Source organism: Nyctereutes procyonoides, unplaced genomic scaffold (genome assembly GCF_905146905.1).
Source record: "Nyctereutes procyonoides isolate TBG_1078 unplaced genomic scaffold, NYPRO_anot_genome, whole genome shotgun sequence".
Lineage (NCBI taxonomy): Eukaryota > Metazoa > Chordata > Mammalia > Carnivora > Canidae > Nyctereutes > Nyctereutes procyonoides.
The window spans coordinates 19,556,877-19,584,136 of record NW_026575030.1 but is presented as its reverse complement, the minus strand read 5'-3'; the positions used below and the strand labels follow the sequence as shown (position 1 = coordinate 19,584,136).

The following is a 27,260-nucleotide window of genomic DNA, read 5'->3' as shown; positions in this document are numbered from 1 at the left end:
GGAGAAGCAGGCTCCATGCACCGGGAGCCTGATGTGGGATTCGATCCCGGGTCTCCAGGATCGTGCCCTGGGCCAAAGGCAGGCGCCAAACCGCTGCGCCACCCAGGGATCCCTGCCTAGAGTTTTTTAGTTTCTCTAGTCCAATGATGCCGTTACATGCTAGGTAAAGTTTTGGCTGGTTTCTCTCATCCCCATCTATTCTCTTTCTCCCAATCACTCTATCAATTACTATTGAAAATAAACTCACAATGCAAAATTTAGAATAAAAGAAAACAATTTATCACAAGGCACATGTATTAGTTACCTATAAACTTCAAAAAATAGATTTATGGTACTTAAGATAAATAGGTTTAAAAGAAAAAATCTAAAAGAATATTAGAAACTATAAATAACAAAGATTCCACAAAAACTAACAAGGCAGACTAAAAAAAGAAGCAGAAAGAATTTCTAGAGAGCCAAGAGTACTCTGCAACTAAAAATTCATTTTGGCTTAAAGAGCAGATGAAGACAATTTATGAACTAGAAAACAGATCTGACTGAAAATTAAGTAAAAGGAGAGTTGATAAATAAGAAATTGGGGTTAAAAGACATGCAGCACAGAAGGATAATATCCTTTCACAGGAAGAAGGACAGATCTACACAAAGTGGGAAAGGCGAAATTTGAAAAAATATTGGCTAAGTTTCCAGAACTGATTAAAGATAGGACTCCTCTGATCCAATGAATCCCAAAAATAATTAATAAAATGTCAGACATAAACACGTTAGTTAAATTCTTGTCAAAAAGTAAGAGACCTTAAAAAACAGTCAGTGAAAAAAAAGAAAAACCAAATCACTTGCAAACAAGACATAGTACAGATTTTTTTTTTGTTAAATTAGCAACAAAAGACAGCATAAAACAGTATCTTCAAAGTAGTGCGAGACAACAGCTGTCAACCTAGTACTTAAGACACAATTATATTTACAAGTGAAGGTGAAATAAACATAATTTCAGACAAACTCTATGAGTATTTATCATTGAGAAATTATTGCTGAAAAAACAATCCAAGGGCTCCCATTAAGGTACATTTAGATATTGGAGAAATATTTTTGCTTTTTAAAATAATCAGGGAATTCTACTAGCACGTAGAGGATGGAAGCTAGAAAAACTAAATTTTCTACAATTAACAAAATAGTCCTACACAACAAATCCAATCCCAATGCTCTTAGTGGCCTACTGAGAAACAAAGAAGAAAGAAGTGAGATATAAGAAGAGATGATAACAACAACAAAATAGAACATATGGATTAACTGTTAAAAAACAAAAATCAAAATGACTAAGTTTGGGGGACATAAAATTAAAACCTTAGTAAAATACTAGAAACAGTGCAACTAGAATTAAAAGTTTCCCAAAGTCTATGTGTCATTAGGGAGGACAGCAGAACTACTGATCAGTTTTAAGTCTAAAAATGTATGGGCAATAACCACATAAGCACACAAAATGAAAATAAAAAGTGGAGAAGGCAAAATATCAAGCAAAAAAGAGTCACATTAATATCAGGCAATATAGCTTCTAGGAACCATTATTAAAAAGAGTATTATTACATAATGGTAAAAAATTCAACTCACCAGGAAGGAATAAAGATCCTAAACTTAGATGCATCTAATAACATAGTTTCAAGATATAAAAATTAAAAATCGCTGTAAGAACAAACTGCTAAACCTACCATTACACTCAGCTTAAAAAAATTATTTTAATCATAAATCAAGAAGAAAACAGATTAGAGTATAACGAAGATTTACACTATGTATGTAGTTAACATAGAGATAACCTTGCAGTCAAGAAATAGAGACTATGTACTTTATTTCAAGCACATTTATAAAGACTGACCCCCTTATAAATAAGCCAAATATCAAAAGAAAATGTATCCTACAAAACATGTTCTCTGACAACACTGCAATGCTACAATTAAGTTGTAAAATGGTAAGAAAATAACCAAAATCTCTCTTATAACTTTAGGATGAAAAAAACAAAACTTTTAATAATAGGTCATAGCTAGAACAATAAAAACATTATTTTGATTAACATATCCTACCGATATAATACGATCTCCTTTTCTGAGCTCTCCACTAAGATCAGCAGGTCCTCCAGCCAAGATAAAGGAGATAAATATTCCTTCTCCATCTTCACCTCCTACAATGTTGAAACCAAGGCCTGTTGAGCCACGATGAAGAACAACTTTTCTAGGTTCCCTAAAAAAATAAAAAATATTGAACACCTTAGAAAATCCATATAGAATTTGACATACTATCAGTAAGAATTCCCTATTTATAACTCTTATATTATCCAACTATAAAGAAAGCTAGATCAAAGTTAAAATGGTTTTCAAAACAATGAGTAGAGATTCTAAGCCTACAAATTAGGCTTAGAAATTAAAAGGAAAAATTCCAATTTTATATAAAACTAAATGCTCATGTTAAAAACCAATGATTTTTGTTAAAAAACAGACATGAAACAAAAAAGGAGAAAACAATGTGATATTTTAAAAAAATGACATAAAGAACCTATTCAAGAAATATATACACTTAAGAAAAGTCGATGTACATATTTTATTACCCAGAAAGCAGTCCCTGCCCTTACCTAGAACCTGTATAAGGCAGAAAAACCTCTGTCTTAGAAAAGGTAGGCCAGGTCCTTTTTCCAGTCTCAAAAGGATGAGTCACGATGACTAACCTAAGTCAGTCATTGCAATCTCATTCCTCTTTGCTAAGTTGAGGCTAAGACGCTATTCTGTCCTTTGGGAAATAAAGGTAAATTTTACTGTCATTTCCCAAAGACAGATCCTAACAAAAACAAAGCACATTTTTGTCCCCATACCAAAGCACATTTGTGCCCTTCCCCATCCATAATAACCCCCACACAAAAAATGAACACTAAAATCCCATTACTGGTTTAGACATATTATAATCATGAAAGAGCGAGCAGAAGAGTCTCAGAGACACCATGGACCTAAGGGTTGCTATACAAATGCGGGAACTGCCCATCTCTGAACCTTTTATATAAAATAATTAAATATTTTTACTTCTTAAGTCACATCTCGCTCACTCTTGTTCTGCTGTTCATCCATTTTAAGGTAAGCCTTTCCCCACAACCTCCATTTAAAATTTCTGAAATCAGGACTCCTGGGTGGCTCAGTGGTTGAGCTTCTGCCTTCCACTTAGGGCGAGATCCTGGGTATGGGGATCGAGTCTTGCATCGGGTTCCCTGCGACAAGCCTGCTTCTCCCTCTGCCTGTGTCTCTGCCCCTCTCTCTCTGTATCTCTCATGAATGAACAAACAAGACCTTTAAAATACAAAAATAAAATAAAATCTCTGAAATCAGAATATATCTTACCACTACTAAGGTTTTACATTTGCCCCCAGTTATAAATAGTTGTGTGAATACCACTTATAACTCTAGTTAGACCATGAAACTTCCAGCAGCAGATATGAGACAGAGAACATCATTTGAAATTAGATTGTTAAAAAAAAAAAAGAAATTAGAATGTATATTTGGTAAATATTTTAAAATTTAATTGGATTTTTCTAGAACATTTCAAAAAGCTATTGGTAACAAAATGCTTAACAAAGTAAATTTTTAAAAGAGATTTTTATTTGACAGAGGGGATCCCTGGGTGACTCAGCGGTTTAGCGCCTGCCTTCAGCCGAGGGCGTGATCCTGGAGTCCCAAGATCGAGTCCCACATCGGGCTCCCTACTTGGAGCCTGCTTCTCCCTCTGCCTCTCTCTCTCTCTCTCTCTGTCTCTCATGAATAAATAAATAAAATCTTAAAAAAAAAAAGATTTTATTCGACAGAGAGAGACAGCAAGAGAGCAAGTGTGAACCTGCACAAGCAGGGGGAGTGGCAGCCAGAGGGAGAGAGAGAAGCAGATTCCCTGTTCAGCAGGAAGCCCAACATGGGGCTGGATCATGACCTGAGCCAAAGGTAGACACTTAACCAGCTAACCCATCCAGGCATCGCCAGAGGTAACTGTTTAAAAAAATGAATTTTTGAGATCCTTCCATATAATGTAGAATTAATGTTAAGTATTTGCTAAAAATCCAAACTGGCATTTTCTAGTCATTCACAGGTTTTCATCATTAATCAGCTTTGCCAGTTTACTTACATGGTTAACAAAATTAAATTTTCTTGTCAAAAATAGTAAAACCAAATAATAAATTGTTTAGGAAATATTAAAAGCATATATAAAAGAAAAAATGGAATAATAAATCCAAATTCAAGAAAAGAGTTCACTTGGTGAGGCAGTGTAGGAAAGGCAGGGTAGGATCAGGGCACAAAATAGCTTTCATTGTATTTCATTATATTGGAGATGTTTTGTTTTCATTGTTAGATGACGGAATCATAGTTTAGGGTTTCTACTATGTTTTAAAATATATATTGGGGAGGAATGGTTTAAATGGATGATGGGTATTAAGAATAGCACTTGTGATGAACACTAGGTGCTGTATGTATGTGATGAATCACTAAATTCTATACCTGAAATTAATATTACACTGTATGTTAACTGACTGGAATTTAAAGAAAAACTTAAAAAATATATATGTACGAAGCAAAAAACCACACATACATATGAATTAGTTTTATATTTGCAAATAATAATTTAAAATAGTCTACTAAAAATCCAACAGTCTTTCAAATAACATAAGCACATGAAAAGATGTTCAACATCATTAGTCATTAGAGAAATGCATGAAAAATCACAAGATACATTCCACCTACTACAATGGCTATAAAACAGAACAGAAAAAACAAGTACTGGTGAGGATGTGGAGAAACTGGAACCCTCATATATTGAAGGTGGGAATGTAAAATGGTGTGGTTGCTATAAAAAACAAATGGTTCCTCATAAACATAAACATATATTGACTATGTGACTCAGCAATTTCACTCTTCAGTATATATCCAAAGGAAGTAATAAGCAAGGATACAAGCAGATATGTGCAAGCCAGTGTTTATCAGAGCTTTATTCTCAATACTCAGAAGGTGGAAACAACCCACATGTCCATCAACAGATGAAGAGAAATAAAATGTGGTATATATACATAATGGAATATTACTCAGCCGTAAGGAATGAAGTTTTGATACATGCTATAACATGGATGAATCTTGAAAACATTATGCTAAATGAAAGAAGTCAGACACAAAAGAATTGTAAGATTATACTTATATGAACAATCTAGACTAGGCAAATGCATAGGACACAAAGTAGACTAGCCTACAGGTTACCAGGGACTGAGAGGAGACAGAAATGGGAGTTATTGCATAATGGCTACAGTTTGTCTGAGGTGGTAAAAAGGTTCTGTAAATAGATAATGGTAATGATTGTGTAACACTGTGAATGCAATTAATGCCACTGAATCACACATTTAAAAAAATTAATAATGTAATATATCAAAAATAACTGAGTTTACATTTATATAAAAAATCTCTGAGTTTATATTTTTTTAAAAAGATTTTATTTATTTAAGAGAGTGAATGAGTGAGAGCAAGACAGAGAGCACAAGTCGGGGGAAGGAGAGAAGCAGGCTCTCTGCTGAGCGGGGAGCTCGACAAGACCGGAGCCTAAAGTAGATGCTCAACAGACTGAGCCACCCAGGTGCCTCTGAGTTTATTTTAAATGGGAGAAGTGTATGATATATGGATCATACCTCAATAAAGCTATTAAAAAATGAAGTTTAGAATAATCAATATTCTGTATGTTGAGATTTCTTTCTTTTTTTTTTTTTTAAAGATTTTATTTATTTATTCTTGAGAGACACAGAGACACAGGCAGAGGGAGAAGTAGGCTCCCTACAGGGAGCCCGATATGGGACTTGATCCCAGGACCCCGAGATCATGCCCTGAACTGAAGGCAGATGCTCAACTGACACTCAACCGCTGAGCCACCCAGGCGTCCCTCTTTTATTCTTTTTATTTATTTATTTATTTATTTATTATTATTATTATTATTTTTTAATTTATTTATGATAGTCAGAGAGAGAGAGAGAGAGAGAGAGAGAGAGAGAGAGAGGCAGAGACATAGGCAGAGGGAGAAGCAGGCTCCATGCACTGGGAGCCCGATGTGGGATTCGATCCCGGGTCTCCAGGATCGCGCCCTGGGCCAAAGGTAGGGGCTAAACTGCTGCGCCACCCAGGGATCCCTCTTTTTCTTTTTTAAATGGTAATGTGAAATAACTTCTGAAAGATTTCTTAGGGTCAAATTGTGGAGAACTTCTAATGTGAGGGTAAAGATTTTTGTATTTCATTATCTGGACAAAGTTGTGTAATTATCAAAAGGGAGTGATAAAACACGTTTTAGGAAAGCATATGCAGGGACGCCTGGGTGGCTCAGCGGTTGGGCATCTGCCTTCAGCTCAGTGAGTGATACCAGGATCTGGGATTGAGTTCTGCATCGGGCTCCCTGTGAAGACCCTGCTTCTCCCTCTGCTTGTGTCTCTGCCTCTCTCTCTCACGAATAAATAAAAATCTTAGGAAAAAAAAAAAAAGGAAAGCATATGCAGTAATCAGCCACCTGATTTTCACAGAAAAGTACAGAAAACAGGTAGATCTGTTGTGTAATACTAAAAAAGTCTGATACAATATTCCAGAGAAAATATATATACTGAAAAAAGATGAGGAACAGCAATCAAGACACCAAGATAGCATTTTTTAGTTTGAAAAATATGCAGATTAAAGACTAGATAAGACGTTAACCATTTTTCCTCTTTACTTCAATAAACTGGCACTATTAGCAAAAACAACAAAACCATGCAGATCAGTATAGGAACACAGCCTAAAGACTGATAGCCTTGAAATTTTGTGTCACAAATAACCACAAACACTGTTTTTTTTCTATTTTTCACTCCAAACACACTGAGCAAATATTATAAGTTTTCAATTAAGCTAACTCTTGAAAAGGAGGACATAGATGAATATTTCTTCCTATCTGACCTTAAAGAGATCATTGCCTAGAGTCAGGAGTCTGACAAGAATAATTATAACTACGAAAGCTCAAAAATAGTAACACCAACAATAATGCAATTAATAAAAACATAAAAATAGACATTAATTGGCAGACATTTAATGTTAAATGTTATAATATGAAATACTTATACAAATTATAAAGCAATCTGTATAAACTTAATGTCTTATTACTATATTGAATAATGTGAAAAAGACCTAAAATACTTTTTTTTAAATAATAAATTTATTTTTTATTGGTGTTCACTTTGCCAACATACAGCATAACACCCAGTGCTCATCCCCTCAAGTGCCCCCCTCAGTGCCCATCACCCATTCATCCCCACCCCCCGCTCTCCTCCCTAAAATACTTTTCACTTATTTTTTCTCACCTAGTCGAGAGTTTTTTGGGAATAAAAAGATAGTTAATCTACAAACTTTATTTAAAACAGTAAAGTTAGATCAAGGTAAATTTTAAGAGTGAGGATATTAAGGATACATATCAAGCAAAGAAAATATCATTTGTTGAATTCTAAACATGAACCAAATGATTGCCTTAACAAATTTTATGATATATATTAAATAGGAATATATGAAAAGTTAGCTTTACATTAGTATATTCTTAACTTAGTTTTAGCCTATGCTAATTTCTTAGCACAATTTACCATTCCTGGAAAAAAAAAAGGTAACATGTTTTTTTTAAAAAGTCATTTATTTGGCATATGAAATATTTTTATATTTTAACCTTCCAACAAAAAGTTAAGGTTTAAGTTCATTATCTGTCAGTAAAATCTTTTAGTCCTGAAAATTGTGGTTTTCTTAGTTGGCTGATTTTAACTCCTTTTAACAGTTGGCTTTATTAAGAAGGATGAATGTTCAGTTCCTTACCTTGTAATTTCATCATCTCCAAGCATTGCTTTTGAAACAGGTGAGTATCTGGCTGGTGATGCTGGTGTATGGCCCAAGTAGGAAGATGGGCTAACATGGTTATCAACAGGCTGAGAAGAAGCTTCAAAATAAAGTAAAAAAACACTTTAAGTAAAACAAACCACTCAGTACTGCACTTGTGAATTATCAATTTCAAGGCTAGTTAATGTGTAAGTCATATCTGCTTATTTATGTAAGTTGGCAGAAAAGACTTATCAGGTAAAAAATTAGACAAGCTCAAGTTGCCAGGTGAAAACTAGGTCAGACATTCAGATCAGTAAAGCAAACTTACCACCAACTGGCTTCTCTTCAGAAAATAGAACTAAAATGGAGTTTTACATTAACTGATATGCACAGTTAAATTCAGGAAAGGTCATTTAAAAGACTGTCCTAGAAAAGACTATAATAAAAAATCTAAAGTACAGTAACCTAATTTTTCTAAGAAGTCATTTTGTAGATTAAGTTAAAAAAATCATATTACTTAAAATTTGATTGTGAATAACAAAAACCAAATGCTCAAAAAGGCTCAAAAAGACTACGCTTGACAAAATTTTACAATAAATTAAGGGACATCTGGCTTCCAGTTTGGCAAGTAAATTTTTAAGTCATCACTCTCTGTCCTAACAACTAAAAAGCTAATACACAAACTAAAAAATCAACAACTCTTCTTAGATCCTTAAGATAAGGGGGATCACAGGACAAACCACTGCCCCCCAAAATTGGAGAAAATGATAGGCTAATACAGAGAATTATAACTTACCAGGGCAGAAACCTCCGGGAACTAGTAGTGCTAGGGTAGAGAAACCTGAATTGTAACTGGCAAACTGCTGGAGGTTCAATGTGGGCAACTCTGAGCATGAAAACACTCCTCAGGGACCCTGTTATTGGCGGAGCCCACACATTTGTGAGTTTTACCTCCTGGAACTCTACCAGGACCTCACAGTGAATAGTGGAGAAAAATCTTCTTTTGCTACTGGCAGGAGGAAGGGAGAACTAATAATTTGAAATACACAAGAGCATTTTGTTTTTCTTAACAGAATCTGCCCTCAGGAGAAACTATCAGAACCTAATCTGCTAGTGTTTTATCAGGGACTAGTGACCTGGGGTAAGGGAAATAATCAACTCCAGTCTGCTCTAGACATCCTATCCCATCGAAGGAAGAAACTTAGAATACTGAAAAGCACTACATTCCAGAGGTGCAAACTCTTAAAAGACTTGAGACCTGATCACAGGACTAGGAACACTTTCCCTCCCCAATACCTTATCGTCACATTACTAACAGCCTATTTATAGCAGTTCATTTTACTCAGTACAACATCACATCTGGCCATCAGGAAAAAATTACAAGACATAAAAAAAAGGCAAAAACACAGTTGGAAGAGATAGAGCAAGCATGACAACAGATTCAGATATACCAGCAACCTTGGACTATCAGACCAGGAATTTAAAACAATGATTAGGGGTACAGTCAGTTAAATGTTCAACTCTTGGTTTTGGCTCAGGCTGTGAGCTCAGGTCACGAGATTGAGCCCCACGTTCTGCTCATGCTCAGTGTAGAGTCTGCTTAAGACTCCCTATGCCCCTCCCCTCTGCTCAAACTCTTTCTAGAATAAATAAATCTTAAAAAATATAACAATTAACATGCTAATGGCTGTAGTGGATAAAGCAGATAGTATGCAAAAACAAGAGCAATGTAAGCAGAGATGGGAATTCTAAGAAAGAAAGAAATACTAGTGATCAAAAACAATGGTAACAGCAAGTAAAAATGCCTTTGATGGACTTATTAGTAGTCTGGCAATGGCTGAGAGAAGAATCTCTGAACTTGAGGATATCTCAATTAGCAACCACTAATGCTGAAAAGCAATGAGAAAAAAATGAAACAAAAGGAACCCAAAACAAAATATCCAAGAACTTTGAGATAGCTACAAAAAGTGTAACATACATAAAATGGGGATACTAAATGTAAAAGAAGAGAAAAAATGGAAGAAATATTTCCTATTTTTGGAAACAATAATCACTAAGAATTCCCCTAAATTAATGTCACACATCAAACCACAGACCTAGGAAGCTCAGGAAACACCAATTAGGTTAAATGCCAAGAAAATTACACATAGAAATATCTTTTTCAAACTAGAGGAAAAAAGGCAGGGTTGAGGGTGGGGAGAAAAATCCTAAAAGAAGTCACAGGGGAAAAATCCACTATACTGATAGAGGTACAAAGATAAGAGTTACATCTAACTTTTCAGAAACTAATAGTAGTAACACTGTATTCAACTATACTTGCTTATGCATATATATGTGTGTATATATAAGTGAAATGAATGTCAACAACGGTACGAGGGATGGGAGAGAGTAATAAGCATTATTTTAAGGTACTTACAGTACCTATGAAGCTGTATATTGTTAGTGGACTTAAATAGGTTGATATGTATGTAGCAAACTCTAGGGCAACCAGTGGAAAAAAGTAAAATGAGACTATAACTGTTAAGGAAGGAGAGAAAATGGGATAAAATGTTTGAACAAAACTGTAAAAAGGAAAAAGAGTGATGACAAATACAGAAACAAGAGCAACAAACAGAAAACAGTAACAAGATAGATCTTAATCCAACTGTATTAATAATCACTATGAACATCAATGGTCTAAAAATGCACCAATTAGAAGACAGATGATCAAAGTGGATTAAAAAACAAGACCCAATTACATATTCTCCATAAGAAACCCACTCTATAAAGGCACATACAGATGAAAAATAAAGGGATGGACAAAGATACTACCATTCTAACACTACCAAAAAGGAAGTGGGAGTAACTACATTAATTTCAGACAGAGAAGACTCAAAAGCAGTTATGAAGGATAAAGAAAGGCATTACATAATGATAAAAGGGTCAATTCTCCAAGAAGACATAACAATCTTTAACATGTAAGTACTTAACAATAGTGTCAAGTTATGTGAGGCCAAAATGACAGAACTGCAAAGAGAAACAGATGGATCCACACCCTTACCTTATAAATGGACAGATTTAGGAGGCAGAAAATCAGTAAGGACATAGTTGAACTCAACAATATCATTAATCAACAGGATATAATGGATATCTGTAGACTATTCCATCCAATAACACAATGTACATTCTTCTTAAGCTCACATGGAACATTCACCAGAACAGATCACATCCTGGCCCATAAAACACATCTTAACAAAAAAAAAAATACATCATACAATGTCTGCTCTCAGATCACAATGGAATAAAAAGAAATCAGTAACAAAATGATAGCTGAAAAATCTCAAAAATGCAGTTATTAAATAGAATACTCCTAAATAATCCATGACTCAAAAAAGAAATCTCCAGAGAAATTAAAAAATATTTTGAACTAAGTGAAAATGAAAACACAATGGATCAAAATTGTGGAATACAGTGAAAGCAGTGGTAAGAGGGAAATTTATAGTATGGAATATATTCCATTCTATAAAAAGGAATTATCTTAGCTTCTACCTTATGAAACTAAAAAAGAAGAGCAAGAAAATAAACAGAAGGGAAGAAATAATAAAGAAGAAATCAATGAAATTAAAAAATAGGAAATCAATAGACAAAATCAGTAAGACCAAAAGCTGGTTCTTTGAAAAAAAAAAAAATCAATAAAATTGGTATGCCTCTAGCCACGCTAATTAAGAAAAAAGACAGAAAACATTAATATCAGAAATGAAAGAGGGGACATCACAACAGAACCCATGGACATTAAAAGGATAACAAAGAAATACTATGACTAGCTCTATGCCTACAAATTTGATAACCTAGATAAAATGGACCAATTCCTTGAAAGATACAATCTGTCAAAACCCACACACAGAAAACAGAAAATGTGACTAACCTATATCTATTAAAGAAACTGAATCAACAATTGGTAGCCTTCCAGAACAGAATGCACCAGGCTCAGCTAGGTTCACTGGTGAGTTCTACCAAATATTTAGGGAAGAAATTATACCAATTCCCTATAATCTCTTTCAGCAGACAGAAGCCAAGGGAATGCTTCTTAACTCATTCTATGAGGTCAGCATTACCCCAACGGAACCAGACAAAGAAATTACAAAGAAGAAAAACCCTATAGAACAGTATCGCTCATGAGCATATATGGAAAAATCAACAGACAATTAGCAAATCAAATCCAACAATGTATAAACAGGACTGTACACCACAACCATATGGGATTTCTCCCAGGTATGCAAAGCTGGTTCAACTTTTGAAAATCAATTAATATGATCTATCACAACAGGCTAAAGAAAAAAGTCACATGATTATATCAACAGATGCAGGGATGCAGAAAAAGCACTTGATACAATCCAGTATCAATTCATGATACAAACTCTCAGTAGACTCCGAACAGAATGGAGTATCATCAACTTGTTAGAGTATCTACAAACTTAATACTGAGAAACTTTAAGCTTTACCACTAAGAACAGGAACAGTGAAGAATGTCCTAGCTAATGTAGTAAGACGATAAAAAGAAATAAAAGATATATAGATTGAGAAAGAAGTAATAGAACTCTTTGTCTGTAGATGTCATCATCATTTATGTAGAAAATCTGAAAAGAATCGACAAAAAAACTGAACTAGTAAGCAATCATTTTTGCAGGATACAAAATCAATACATAAAATTCAATTGCCAAAAAAAAGGAAAAAAGAAGAAAAAAATAAACTGCTTATTTCTTTATAAAAAAAGATTTTATTCATTTATTCATGAGAGAGAGAGAGAGAGAGAGAGAGAGAGAGAGAGAGAGAGAGAAAGGCAGAGACACAGGCAGAGGGAAAAGCAGGCTTCGCACAGGGAGCCTGACGTGGGACTTGATCCTGGGTCTCCAGGATCACACTGTGGGCTGAAGGCGACGCTAAACCGCTGAGTCACCCGGGCTGCCCTAAACTGCTTTTTATATAACAACAATGAACAAGTGCAATTTGAAATTAAAAGCCTGGGGATCCCTGGGTGGCTCAGCGGTTTGGCGCCTGCCTTTGGTCCAGGGTGTGATCCTGGAGTCCCGGGATCAAGTCCCACATCGGGCTCCGTGCATGGAGCCTGCTTCTCCCTCTGCCTGTGTCTTTGCCCCTCTCTCTCTCTCTCTCTCTCTCTCTCTCTCATGAATAAATAAAAAAAATATTTTTTAAAAAATGAAATTAAAAGCCTAATACCATTTATATCAGCACCCCCCAAACGATATACTTAGGTATAAATCTAACAAAATGTGTAAAAGATCTATGTGAGGAAAATTACAAAATTCTGATGAAAGATAGCAAAAAAGTAAATGAATGGAGAGATATTCCATGTTCATGGGTGGGAAGATCCAATATTGTCGAAATATTAGTTCTTTTCAACTTGATCTACAGATTTGATACAATCCCAATCAAAATTCCAGCAAATTATTTTATGGATATTGTCCAACTGATCCTAAAGTTTGTACAGAGAGGCTAAAGATCCACAACAGACAGCACAATATTGAAGAACAAAGTTGGAGGACTGACTCTACCTGAGTTCAAGACTTCCTATAAAGCTAGAGTAATCAAGACAATGTGGTATTGGAAAAAGAATAGAAAAATAGATAAATGTAACAAAACAGAGTCAGGAAGCATACCTGTATAAACATAGTCAACTGATCTTTGACAGAGGAGCAAAGGCAATATAATGGAGCAAAGACAGCCTTTTCAACAAATGATGTTGAAACAACTGGATGTCCACATGCAAAAAAAAGAATCTAGACATAAACCTATAAGGTAACATAGAAAATCTAGATGACTCTGGGGTGTAGCAATGACTGTTTTTATTTTATTTTATTTTATTTTTTTAAAGATTTTATTTATTCATGAAAGACACAGAGAGAGACAGAGAGAGGCAGAGGGAGAAGCAGGCTCCATGTAGGGAGCCTGACGTGGGACTCGATCCCGGGTCTCCAGGATCATGCCCTGGGCTGATGGCGGCACTAAACTGCTGAGCCACCCAGGCTGCCCGCAATGACTGTTTAGATACAACACCGAAGGCAGGATCCATTAAAAAAAGAATAAAAAACCTAGATTTCATTAAAATGTTCCTGCTCTGAAAAAGACACTGTCTAAAAAATTAAAAGACCAGCCATAGATTGGGAGAAAAATATTTGCAAAAGACATACTTGATAAAGAACTGTTGGCCAAAATATACAAAGAGCTCTTAAACTCAACAGTAAGAGAACAAACAACTCAATTTTAAAATGTGCCAAAGACCCTTAAGAGACACCTCGCCAAAGATGCTCCCACCATATGTCACCAGGAAAATGTTATCAAAACTAAACATATTCTTACCATATGATCCAGCAATCATGCTCCTCAGTATTCACCAAAAGGAGATAAAAACTTATGTCCACACATAAACCTGCTCACAGATATTTAAAGTGCTTTACTCATAGTTTCCAAAACTTAGAGGAAACCAAGATGTTCTTCCATTGGTGAGTGGATAAATAAATGGCAGTCACTCCAAAGAGGTACTCAGCACTAAAATGAAAGGCACTATCAAGCCAAGAAAAGGTACAGGAAACCTTAGATGCATACTGCTGGGTATGCATACTATATACGCATACTATGTATGTAAGTCAACCACAAAAGGCTATATATATTGTATAACATAAGCTATACACCATTCTGGAAAAGTCCAAACTATGGTGACAGTAAAAAGATCAGTGGTTGCTACAAGTTAGAGGAGAGAAAGGAACAGGTACAGTATAGGATTTTTAAGTCTGTGAAACTACTCTGTATGATTCCATGATGGTGAATACAGATCATTATATATTTGTCCAAACCCACATAATGTACAATTAAAAGTAAAACCTGAGCTGTAAGATATAGCAATGTAGGTTCATCAGCTGTAACAAATGTATCACTCTCTTGGGGGATGGTGATAATAGGGGAGGCTATGCATGGATATGGGCAGGTGGTATATGGGAAATTTCCATACCTTATGTTTAATTTTGCTGTGAATCTAAAATTGCTCTAAAATATAAACTCTATTAAAAAAAAGTCTATGAAAAAAAAAAAGTCTATGCCCTGACACCAGCTCTGATCTTTCAACTCAATTTTATAATTATGCTTCTCAAAAAAAAAATTTATCTTAGAGAGAATGTGTGCACACGTCATGCATGAGTGGGAGTGGGGGGAAGAGAGAGAGGGAGAGAATCTCAAGCAGACTCCTCACTGGGCACAAAACCCAATGTGGAGCTTGATCCCACAGCCTGAGCTGAAATCAGGAGATGGACGCTTAACCAAATGAGCTACCCAGACACCCCTAGAATTATTCTTTTTAATGCACCCAAAAAGACTGGAAACTTGGTACAAAGCAAAAATAAAAAATAAGCAAAAATTATCTACTTGCTCATTTTAGTAATAATAAATGTCATACATAGCTTGTAATTCTAGTGAGAGATAAGAATAACAAATTATAGAGAGATGCCTTAGTGGCTCAGTCAGTTAAGTGCCTGACTTGATTTTGGCTCAGGTCATGAAATCAAGCCCCATATTAGGCTCCATGCTGAGAATAGAGTCTGCTGGACATTCTTTTTTCCTCTGCCTCTCCCCCATTTGCACTTGCCTGCTCTCTGTCTCACTAAAAAAAGAAAAAAAAGAAAAAAAAATCACAATTTTTTTTTGTAAAAAAAATTACAAAGCTATTCCTTTTTAGGTAAGCAACACATTTCAGTTGTAGCTTTAAGAACACAACATATTTGAATTATTTGCATCATTATCAAAGCACACTGAAAGCAATATTTAACTTATGAGGCTTTATGATTGTCTCTTCTTTCATTGTATACTGTTTTCTATGCACAACGCATTATAATACACATCAGGAGTACAAAAATGTAAGCATAATTAGTTTGAATTATTATAATGGCTTGAGAGGTAAAAGAAGTGAAGTGACCTATGTGAAAGACAACCATTAATAACCACAAGCATGGCATACTGGAAAAAAATGTATGCTCTATCAGCATGGGTATCTCTCTCTCTCTAATCATACAAAAAGGAAAACATTACAATGTCTATTGATAGTATAGGGCTTGGGACTTTCGTGTATCTTTCATTTTGTAGGTTTGCAGTGTCCGATGGTAACTGTTTCCTATCTAGTTCATATTTAAAGATGTTCTTCTGCATTTAAGCCAAATGGCTTTCTACCGTGGCTCTTGACTTTCAAAGTCCAAAAGTCTTTCCTGGGTGATAATGCAAGAATAACTGTGATTTTTCAAGGGAACTAGCCATGTTGCCCTAAAACAACAGACACTCATGTGAACTTCTACAATTACTGGCATTTAAAGTCTAGAGTTTCTGATTGTTGACTCAAATTTCTTTGCCACATTATCAGTTGTTTGGAACAATGACAACAAAATACAACGGGACAAGAAGTTCAGTCAACTGCCCAAACCAGAAGAGATACTTTTCCCCCTGCCATATCCAGACTGTGCCTTTATTCAATGAATCTTTTCTGGAAGAGTCATTCTCACATGTAAGGCATAAGGTCTCAATACAGCAGTGACTGAAAACTGATGTTCTTATCAAAGAAATGATAGCCCCAGAGAAGGATCAGATAAAACAATGTTATTTCCTATACCCCAAATCCTAAGTAAAAAGACTCCCCAGAGAACTACAAAACATGGGAGCCTAATTTTTTGTTCTTAGGTATCAAGGTTAACAATCCAAGCTCTCCAAGGTTTGGAGAAACAAGTGGAAGTAATTGAAGTAAAAGTGGAAAGAATGACCGAATCAGAAATTTAACAAGGCCTTCCAGCTGAAAAGAATGTAAATTAAAAGTGAGAAGAGGGGATCCCTGAGTGGCTCAGCGGTTTGGCTCCTGCCTTTGGCTCAGGGCGTGATCCTGGAGACCCGGGATCGAGGTCTGCATTGGACTCCCTGCATGGAGCCTGCTTCTCCCTCTGCCTGTGTCTCTGCCCGCCCTCCTGCCCCTGTGTCTCTCATGAATGAATAAATAAATAAAATCTTTTTTTTTTTTTTAAGTGAGAAGACATGAAATGCATCACAATTCTAATGTCAGCAGAGAAATTATGTTCTCTGTTAGATCTAATGGACTTAATTCCCTCTTCAATAAGAAACTTTTATTCCTGGGTACCCTATTTTGGTTCTTATCTCTATTTCGGTTACAACCACAAAAGCATGGCCCCATCTGAAATTTATGGTCATAACTTAACAATTTTTTCTCTCCAGTCATGTTCTGCTTTTTAGGGAGCAGGAATGGAGAAAGACAGCAGGTTGAAACTCAACTGGGATTCTACCAAGGAGGAAGTAGTAGGAGGGGGAGCAAAGGAATAGAAGATATGTGCAAGGATGAGAGTATTATGACAAATCACAGCTAAAAAACAGACAAATGAAAAAAATAAAAAATAAAAAACAGACAAATGGAGACACAGGGGGGCAATCAAGTTGTAGTGTCAAAGGATTGAAGGTCAAAATGAGGATGAATTGTTACAACAGGGATAAATGAAGTGAGGTATGCAGTCAAAGAATTGAGGTGGTGAAGATACTGATAATGATAAGATCTAAAGATTTATTTTATCTATTAGGAGAGAGAGAACATGGAGCCCGACACAGGTTGGATCTCATGACCCCAAGATCGTGACCTGAGCTGAAAGCAAGAGTTGGACACTTAACCAACTGAGCCACCCAGGCACCCCAAATGACAAATGCTCTTTTATGGCAGCCCGAATGGCTCAGTGGTTTAGCGCCTGCCTTCGGCCTGGGGCGTAATCCTGGAGAGCCGGGATCGAGTCCCATGTCGGGCTCCCTGCATGGAGCCTGCTTCTCCCTCTGCCTGTGTCTCTGCCTCTCTCTGCGTGTCTCTCATGAATAAATAAATAAAATGTAAAAAAAAAAATGCTCTTTTAAAAATACACAGATAAATTATTTATGAACAGTATATATAGTATGAACATGGGCTGGAAGTATATAACAAAATTTATCATCATAGTCACCTAAGAAGAGGGGAAATGGAAATAGAATCTTATAAAAGAAGTCAACTAGCAAGGGTAAACTTCAACTTTTTCACAATGTTCTATTAGTTCAATAGATGAGAAAAAGATTATTATCTATACCTATAGGGAAAACAACCAATCATTATTTAATTATTACTCTTTAGGACAAGCTCTTCCATTTTTTATATCTCATGTTAGTATATATAAAAGGGGATAATTCAATTAAAAAATATTTTTTTTTCATTTCAACATATTTGTAAGAAGCAGCCTGATTATTTGTATATTTGGTTAGAATTACGACACTAATTCTCAGTTCACAGAACTGTTACAAGTAAGGCAGCATGATAAATAACACTGATACTTACATTGGTGCGTAAAATAGCTTATCAGTGAATCAGCATGTCTAATTACAAATAAAAATACATAAAGCCCACATATAAAGTTGGTGTGTAAGACCAACTGTATGAGAATTCTAATCAAGTTGCTAAGTTCTGTTCTGACACAAATGAAGTATTAAAAAAAAAAAAAGACATCATCCCTCTCCATTAAAGAGACTGAATACTATTTTAGAAAGTTCAGTTACACTTGAGTAATTAATAAATCAATGGGCAGATAATGAATATGTATCACTGGAAGACAGTATATTCATTTCAAAATACAACTGATATTTAACTTATAATGATCAGTAACAGTAGTGAACTTTGACAGCTTTAAAATTGAGAATCTTGCCATATATAAAACCACAAATCTCTCTAAATTTCTACGATTTAAATGAGGAAAACTTGGAAAAGCACACTACAGAGTATATTTAATATCTCTGGGACACCTGGGTGCAAGTGCTTCTAATATCAACTTAATGCACCAAAGAAATAAAATTTTCATTTTCAATAAATACATGCATATTATTTAAATCTTATGCTAAGTTGTACATCAAAATAACACTGAATCACATAAGAAACTTAAAATTATGTTAGTACTTTTCATGTAACAGTTCATTTCTAGGCAACACAATTGTACTGTATACAAATATAGTTAGGTAATACACTAAGAACTTATACAGAAATAGTATCTGTGCTCACATAACAGAGCACAGAAAAGCCCAAGTTTTAGAAATATTTAATATCAGAAGCATCAAAATTACCCTGGTTATTAAAAGAATTACTTGTTAGAGTAAATTTCTGTGCTACACTCCAGAACTACACTCCAGAACAAAGCAGGATGTGCATTACTAGCGAATATCTTTGGTGACTGTTATCTACATAAAACTTTGAAAAAGGACACCCTTCTTACTATAAAGATTCTGATTTAAAATTGATTAGGTTAAAATATTTAATACCGTTCCTTAAAAATATTTAAAAATAGGGAAATAAGATAGATTTAAGCAAACACACTTACAGTTGGTAATATCAGGTGGTGCATAGCCATCATTCATGTACATACTTGTGGGTTTTGCCACTTTCAAGTAAACAAAATCAGATGTGTTCTTTAAGGCAGTTACTGCTTCTTCATGAGTAACTTCTTCCAAACACACACTATTCACCTAAAAGAAAATTCCAAAAGACATTAGTTTTAGGACATTTTCACTTGCTTTCTGCTTTTTGGTTATAAATAATTACCAAAACACAGGGGAAAAGCAGGAGTGGTTTAAGGAATATAAAGGTATGTGAAAAGAAAATACCCATTTTTACCGTGTATCACATCAGGAAGTTGTTGATGTATGTTAATGGAATAGCCAATCTTAATTCCAGTCCTTATTCCTCCCAATACCCAAGCCTAATGTTCCTTTTATTCTTAGGTATTTATGAGTATCTGTGGGAATATTTTAGATTTTTTCTTAAGAAAATGAGACTATATTAAAGTTCTTATTCTGCTACTGGAATTATAATATAAGGTATCTTAAGTGATCTTTCCATGTTGGGACACACAGAATTAAGAAACTGTTGCCCAAGGGATGCCTGGGGGGCTCAGCAGTTGAGCACTGGCCTTCGGCTCAGGGCGTGATCCCGGAATACCATGATCGAGTCTCACATCGGGCTCCCTGCATGCAGCCTGCTTCTCCCTCTGCCTGTGTCTCTGCCTCTGTCTCTCATGAATAAATAACATCTTAAAAAAACCCAAAAACTGTTGCTCAGTACACCACTGTGTGGTTATATCATAATTTATTAAGCCACTCCAATGTTAACAGATATTTAAACTGTTCTAAATAAAGGACTGTAGTAAATTTATGCTGTCATAGAATAAATTTCTATGACATAGAATGTCATACCCATCTACTCAGGTTTTTGCCAACACTGAACAGTATCAATTTATAAAAAAGCATGTTTCAATTTGTAGATTATTACGTTTTCACTTTCACTGTTAAATACTCAGGTTGAGACTTTTCAGTTATTTGTTAATCATTCATCTATCTCCTGTTACAGAAGCATAACTGATATATATCCTGCAGTCTTGCCAAACTTACTAATTGATCAGTAGGTTCCTTAGGATTTTCTATATATAAGGAAAACTTATTTGCAGATGTAATCTTTCCCCAATCTGAATGTCTTTTCTTTTTTGTTCCTGACTAGACTCTTCAGTACAGTCTGAATAAAAGTGGTAGTTGTGGCTTTCTAGACATTTGTCCAGTTTCATCTAAGTTATCTAATATGCTGGCATATACCTGTTCATAAATACCAGTATTTCTTTATGTCTCCTCTTTTTCTTCATCAGTGTGGCTAAGGTTTGTCAATTTTGTTCACCTTTCCAAAGAACCAGGTTTTGGTTTATCTTCTCTCTGGTTTTCCTATTCCTTATTTTATTAACTTCTACTCTAATCTTTTATTATTTCCTCCCTTCTGCTAGCTTTAGGTTAACTTTGTTCTTTTTTTTTGGTAATTTTTTTTTGCAAAGAAATAAAACACTAAAAATATTTCTAATGTTTTAAATTTCGAATGTACTCAACAAATACTCATTTTAGTATATTTTTCATTTCCCTAATTTGTACCTGTATAATTGATAAGAAAGTTTTTAATGTTCTGACAAAAATTTTTAAAGGTCACAGAACAATCATTAATTTTTGCCACAGATTATAATACTGCTTCACAAAGTTTTAGCCATATGGTCATTTTTATGGTCCCACACTACCATGTAAGTGAAGGACTGCTTGGATTTTGAAATATACAGCTGTGATATACTGTTCTTTTGGTGGTCTGCAGGGAGCCCTGCATCTTGGTGTTCACGACCCTATAAAATCCCATCCTACAGTGAACCTTGCTTGGTCATGTAACTAGCTTTAGCCAATGAGACATTAATAATTGTGATGCAAAGAGAGGGTTGATAAATGCCACACACTGGAGCCTGCCTTTTTGGTATGCCCCTCTTGTAACCTGGTCACCATCCTTGAGAAGCCTAACTTAGCCACGTGGAGAGGCCACTGGTTAACACCTCCAATTGAGAGTCAACACCAACTTGTCTGCCATATATAAGTGAACTTGGAAGTGGATTCCTGGATCTCTAGTTGAGCTACCAGGTGACATTATGCAGAACAGAGGCTGTCCTGGCTGAACCCTACCCAAATTACAGAAGTGTCAGCAAATAATTATTGTTGTTGTTTTAGCCACTAATTTCTGTATTTTCTTAAGTAGCATTAGATAACAGATAAAAGAGCTGACAAGATTTGTCAAGGGATTCAATATGGAGCATAAAAGGACAATGAGCCTGAAGTTTTAGACCTGGGTAAATAGATGTGAAGACTGTGCAACGAACAGGATTTGAGGATGGTGGGTGAGGTTTAGGATGAAACTCAGAAATTCATTTTTTATTTTATTTTTTAAAGTTTTTATTCATTTATTTATTCATGCAAGAGAGGCAGAGACACAGGCAGAGGGAGAAGCAGGCTCCCAGTGGGGAGCCTGATGCAGGACTTGATCCCACCACCCTGGGATCACGGCCTGAGACAAAGGCAGATGCTCAACCCAGGCACCCCAAAAATTCCTTTTTTAGATATAATAAATTTGACATGATTCTTGAGATTTATGAAAGGATGAGATCTCTTAGGGCTTTTCAACTGTTCTGCTAAGAACCATGGTTAAAAATTTTTATAGTTTAGCTAAGCACAAAATGTATTGTGTATGTATGTAAAAATAAAACTAAAGTTCAGAAAATAATACTTATGCCTATCATTCGCAATGATACAGTAAGTTATTTGACCACCTATCAAAAAGAAGAAAAGTACAAGGACCAAGTCCTTTCTCACTTCAATGTTTAGAGGTTAGAGAGAAGATGTACCAAAAAGGGAGGATGAGAAGGAATGACTAGTGACATAAGAGGAATATCAAGAAAGAGGGTAACTGTTATGGAAAATGGAAGTGGTCTGGAGAAGGAGGAAGTTGTGCTGAATGCCTGATGGCAATTAAGCTGAGAACTAAGAATTCAGTAATTTCAGTGGAATTATGACAACCAAAGCCTTACTAAATGTCAATCAGGACACATTGCTGGCTTTCCAACCACTAAAATGGATTCTGGAAAAACCATAAAAGAAAACATGGTATCTAAGAAATTAAAAAGTACAAATGAAAAACTCAGCGAAAAAAGGCGGCTATTTTCAATGGGTGTGTGTGTTAGGATTAGGGGCTAGGGTTAGGGTTAAAAGAAAAGCAGTCCAAAGTCAGCTCTTTCCTCTTCCCCATTATTAACCTGAAAACAATCTCCTTGCTTCAGCAATAAGCAGTAATGGACTGCATGTACAACAAAGGAATCATTTATATATTGCTCATGAGTGTACATTTTTATAACTGGTTTGGAAAACAATATGTTTTTGCTATAATGTTATTAAGAGGATATTCAATGACCACTGCTTTAGGATAAATAGTTAAGTGAAACTCTTGTATGTACATGTTCACCAGACACGCAGCAGCTCTCCCTAGAATTATTCATACTACCAAAAAAAACAAAAACAAAAAAAAAGATGGGGATCCCTGGGTGGCTCAGAGGTTTATTAGCGCCTGCCTTTGGCTCAGGGCGTGATTCTGGAGTCCCGGGATCAAGTCCCGCGTCAGGCATCCAGCAAGGGGCCTGCTTCTTCTCTGCCTGTGTCTCTGCCTCTCTATCACGAATAAATAAATAAATAAATCTTTTTTTTTTTAAAGCAATAACCCAACTTACTACTGTATCAGATCTAATTTATGTGCCTTTTCAGATTTTCTTGAGCCTACATGCCTACTAGGCTTTGGCTGTGTGCTTACTGGAGAGTCCTGGCTACCACTTCTCTCACCTTGTCTCCTACCATTATCAGATCTTTTAATCTTTTCTAGGGTAAGGGCTGCACTTGGCATGACTAATGTGTTCCACAGAAATGAGAGCTGTAACATGTCAAAAGCCTGTGTTCTGGTCTGTCTAGATCACTGAAGCTCTGGTTCTTTCCATCACTGCTCAGTTCAGAGGAAATGCTATACCACGGAGTATGGGAGCTGGCTTCCCTAGCATTTGCCCAGAGTAGCTGAGTAATAGTGCAGAAATTAGGGACAGTTACCATTCATAGAATAGACTCTATCTAACAAGAGATAGAGAGACAAATATTTTCTCTTCCCTGGATGGCTGGATATAAAGTTTAATAGTGTCACATCACCTGACTGGAAGGCTGTCCTATATGTCAATTAGTGACATCTTCTTATGAAATTATAGCCAGCTCAGAAACATAATACCTTGTATTGACTTTCCCCTATTCTCTCCCTCACTTTTCATTTTCATTCACTCTAGCTTCTGAGATTACATCTCCCAATGAAACCTTAGCATGGTACCTTTTCTTCAGATGTTTTTCTAGGGAACATAGACTAGGATCATTATTGATGAAGACTGGATAAATAAACTGCAGTATAGATCTGGAGCTATATTATGTAGAGGTGAAATGAATAAATTTTTAGCTCTAGGCAACAATCTGGATAAATCTCAGTAAACCAATTCTGAGTAAAAGAAATTTTAAAAGACTACATTCAGCACAACAGCCTTTAAGAACATTTTCAGAACAAATTAATATTAAACAAGGTATTTAGGCATAGGTATGTGATTAAACAATTTTTAAAAGCAAATGAATAAAAAACAAGTTGTTGATATTCTAGTTTTGATTTTAGCAGTCTTCATTATACTATAATTAAGTTAAAAAAGAAAAAGAAAGTCACACACAAAGGGTGATACTGTGTTTAAACAATTCTGTGCATCCAACTCCCTAGCCCTTCAACAAAAAAAGAGTAGGAAAAGGAAGGAAAAAAAAAAAAAGAAAGAAAAGAGAGAGAAGCTAGTAGAGGGGGAAAAAGGGGCAAATAATACCAAGAACCATTTTTCAGGTTTTGATTAAAGATTAGTGTTCATTCATTTAAATATTATTTAAACATTTTTGGCAAGAAAAATTTCAGTTTCTCCAAAAAAAAAAAAAAAGAGAGAGAGGAGACATGAAAATGATTTTTAAAATAACGGCTTTCTTATACTCACTGCTAAAAGTTTATCTCCAATCTGAAGTTTACCATCTTTATGTGCTGCACCTCCTTCAATTATCTTGGTGACATAGATGCTATTATCCCCAGGAATATGTTGATTTCCAACACCTCCAGCAATGCTGAACCCAAGACCTGTTTGGAAAATACTAGTTTTGAAATTTCATCATTTAATGTAAATTTAAGTCCAGAAATGGTTGAAAACTAGAAGGTGATAGTCTTATCACACTCGTGTTTTTTGTTTTTTTAATACAGAAGAATCTATTTGTCTACCCTTTTTTTTTTAAAGTAGCCTCCACCCCCAGCATGGGGCCCAAAGGGGGGGGGGGCTTGAACTTAAAACCCTGAGATCGAGACCTGAGCTGAGATCAAGGGTTGGATGCTCAAATGACTGAGTCACCCAAGCACACCTATTTGCCTATTTTTTAAGTCTTACGTGTTTAGTTTGTAGTCATTGAACAATTTTTTATATAGATGTTCCTACAGTTAGAAATAAGTTCTGTCCTCTCTGCCCAGGTTTAAGGTCTGTTTGTAAATGCGTTTGTTAGTTCAAAGAGGCATTACAAAATTATGTTTCACTTTTGTTCCCATCATGATTGTGTTTCTAACACTTTTAATACCTTCATAAGAGTAAAACAATTGAGAAAAATAATAAAATTTTTTGGTAGTAGGCAGAACTAATAGGCTTCACAATGTGGATAATTTTGTTCCTTTCCCAATATTCTATGAATTACTTTTATTTTTTTTTAAAGATTCACTTATTTATTTTAGAAAGAGAGAAAGTACACATGAGTCAGAGGGATGGGGGGTGGGAGAGGAAAGGGAGAGTATGAGAGGGTCTTAAGCAGCCTCTGTGTGGAGCCTAGAGCTTTTTTTGAGCCTAGAGCTTTAAGCCTAGAGTTTGACATGCATGATCACATGACCCTGAGGTCAGGGCCTGAGCTGAAACCAAGAGCTGGAGACTTAACAGACTGTACCACTCAAGCGCCCCTCTGAATTTTTTAAAGAATTTCTGTAATTCATAAATTCCATAACTTCAATACTAGACAAATTTGTAGCTTTCTATTCCTTTTTTCATTTGTTGGAATACCACTTCTTCCATAAAGTTACAAATTAGAATAATTATCCTCAATTCCATCAATGTTTTCAAAACTCAGAAATCAAGTATTAACTGTCCCCATTACAGATGAGGCTAATGACATACTCATAATTACTTCTTTCTTTTAACTTAGCCCGTGTATCTGCATTTAATACATTTTTAGATTGATGATTACAAGTTAATAGCAACAGTATACATAAGTTCCAAGTGTTAAATAGAATTCTACCTAAGACAAAAATCAGCAGAAATTAAAGAGAAATTCTAAAAATCCACACAAGTTCTGTAGATTACTAGTACTGTTAATCTTAGAATGTGTGTCACAAGTAACTTGATAGTTATGTTTATCTCAGTAATTTCTTACTTAATAATATGTCTTGGATTCACTATTCCATACCTTTAGGACCTTTAATAAGCTTTATTTCCATTATTTTTTCTGATACTGGTTTCCGTCTTTTTACATACAAGCGTACGATAGACCCTGCTTCTTTCAATGCTTCAACTGCTTTGCTATGTGTCACATCACGAACATCTACTTCATTTACTCGCAATATACAGTCATTGACCCTGAGAAGAAACCCAAAATATTAAAAACAAAAATTAAATATTAAAATATAAAACTTACACATTGACAATTTTTTGCCGTTTTCATTTTTAAAGTAGAGAATTATTTACTATAGAAAATATATACAAAAAAAAGGAAAATATATACAAAGAAACTTCAGGTTAAATTCCACCGTATCAAATAGTCATATAAATAATAAATACAAATATTTCCTGAGGGCCAACCAAATAAACAGTGCAAATAACAGATTACCACACAAAAATATTAAATAATAAGGATAGCTGTAATTTGTATGGTTCTTGTATGCTAATTATGTGTAAGCATTAAGATAATTTACAAAAATAGCAAATATTTATTTAGCACTAACCACATGCCAAGCACTTCTTTTAGTGTTTTAACCCTTATGACAACCTGGAGAAACTAAGGCACAAAGAGTTTAGAATTTTCCTAAGGTCACCCAGATAATGACTGATAGAGCTGTGACTCACAGAAAAGAAAACTGAGGTTCAGATTGAACAATAAGTTTAAGATCACAGAGACAGTGGTGGCAAAGTGGAGATAACTCATTGATTTATCCAAAAATAATTTGACTGCTTTTTCAAACTGATACATTAAAAAAATAAAAGTTATATCTTGAAATTTATATAAAGCTAATGATTACATCACTTAAAAGGTTCCTCATGTAAATAATTTATTTAAATTTGACACAGTAATATATATATATTTTTTAAGTTTGATTTGTTGCTAGTCCTAACTTCTCCCCTAGCTCTGGTCTCAGTTTAAATTGCATAGCATTTCATTAAGGGGAAAAATCATCTGAAACTGGGCAGGGAAGGAGAACAAAACCCAATTAAAATATTAAAATTGATCCTGATGAGCTTCTTTGTAATTAGCTTTCTTAAGAGGAAAGAAACTGTATGTGAAGACAGTAATATGTTAGAGTAAATATTAAAGGTATGTTCTTTAGTGAAACAATTATTTGTGCTTAATTTTCACATAAGCACAAATAAAAACACAATTGGGAATTGTCTGCATTTACATGAATGGTCAAATTATTAATTTTATATCCAAATGATTTCATTAATAACATATCACCTTTTCTATCCAATGAGAAGTTTAGAAACTGAAGAGCTGCAGAAGGTACCAACAACCTTAAAGACAGACATTTTTAACAGACCATATAGAAATCCTTAGTCCTAAAACTTTAGTCTGTTACTACACACACACACACCCCAACAAACA

The 27,260-nt window shown here is 35.0% G+C and overlaps 1 protein-coding gene across 10 annotated transcripts in view; it reads right to left on the bottom strand.

The window, feature by feature from the left end:
* The window catches only part of DLG1 (discs large MAGUK scaffold protein 1), a 223,395-nt gene that overhangs the window by 67,029 nt on the left and 129,106 nt on the right, over positions 1 to 27,260 (bottom strand). For all 10 annotated transcript variants that reach the window (XM_055315868.1, XM_055315866.1, XM_055315872.1 and 7 more), the window contains 5 exons: positions 25,851 to 26,020; positions 24,356 to 24,492; positions 19,286 to 19,430; positions 7,866 to 7,986; positions 2,073 to 2,229 (listed from right to left, as the gene is read on the bottom strand). In XM_055315868.1, the coding sequence (XP_055171843.1) occupies positions 2,073 to 2,229; positions 7,866 to 7,986; positions 19,286 to 19,430; positions 24,356 to 24,492; positions 25,851 to 26,020 (730 nt within the window). The remainder of the gene's footprint in view (positions 1 to 2,072; positions 2,230 to 7,865; positions 7,987 to 19,285; positions 19,431 to 24,355; positions 24,493 to 25,850; positions 26,021 to 27,260) is intronic.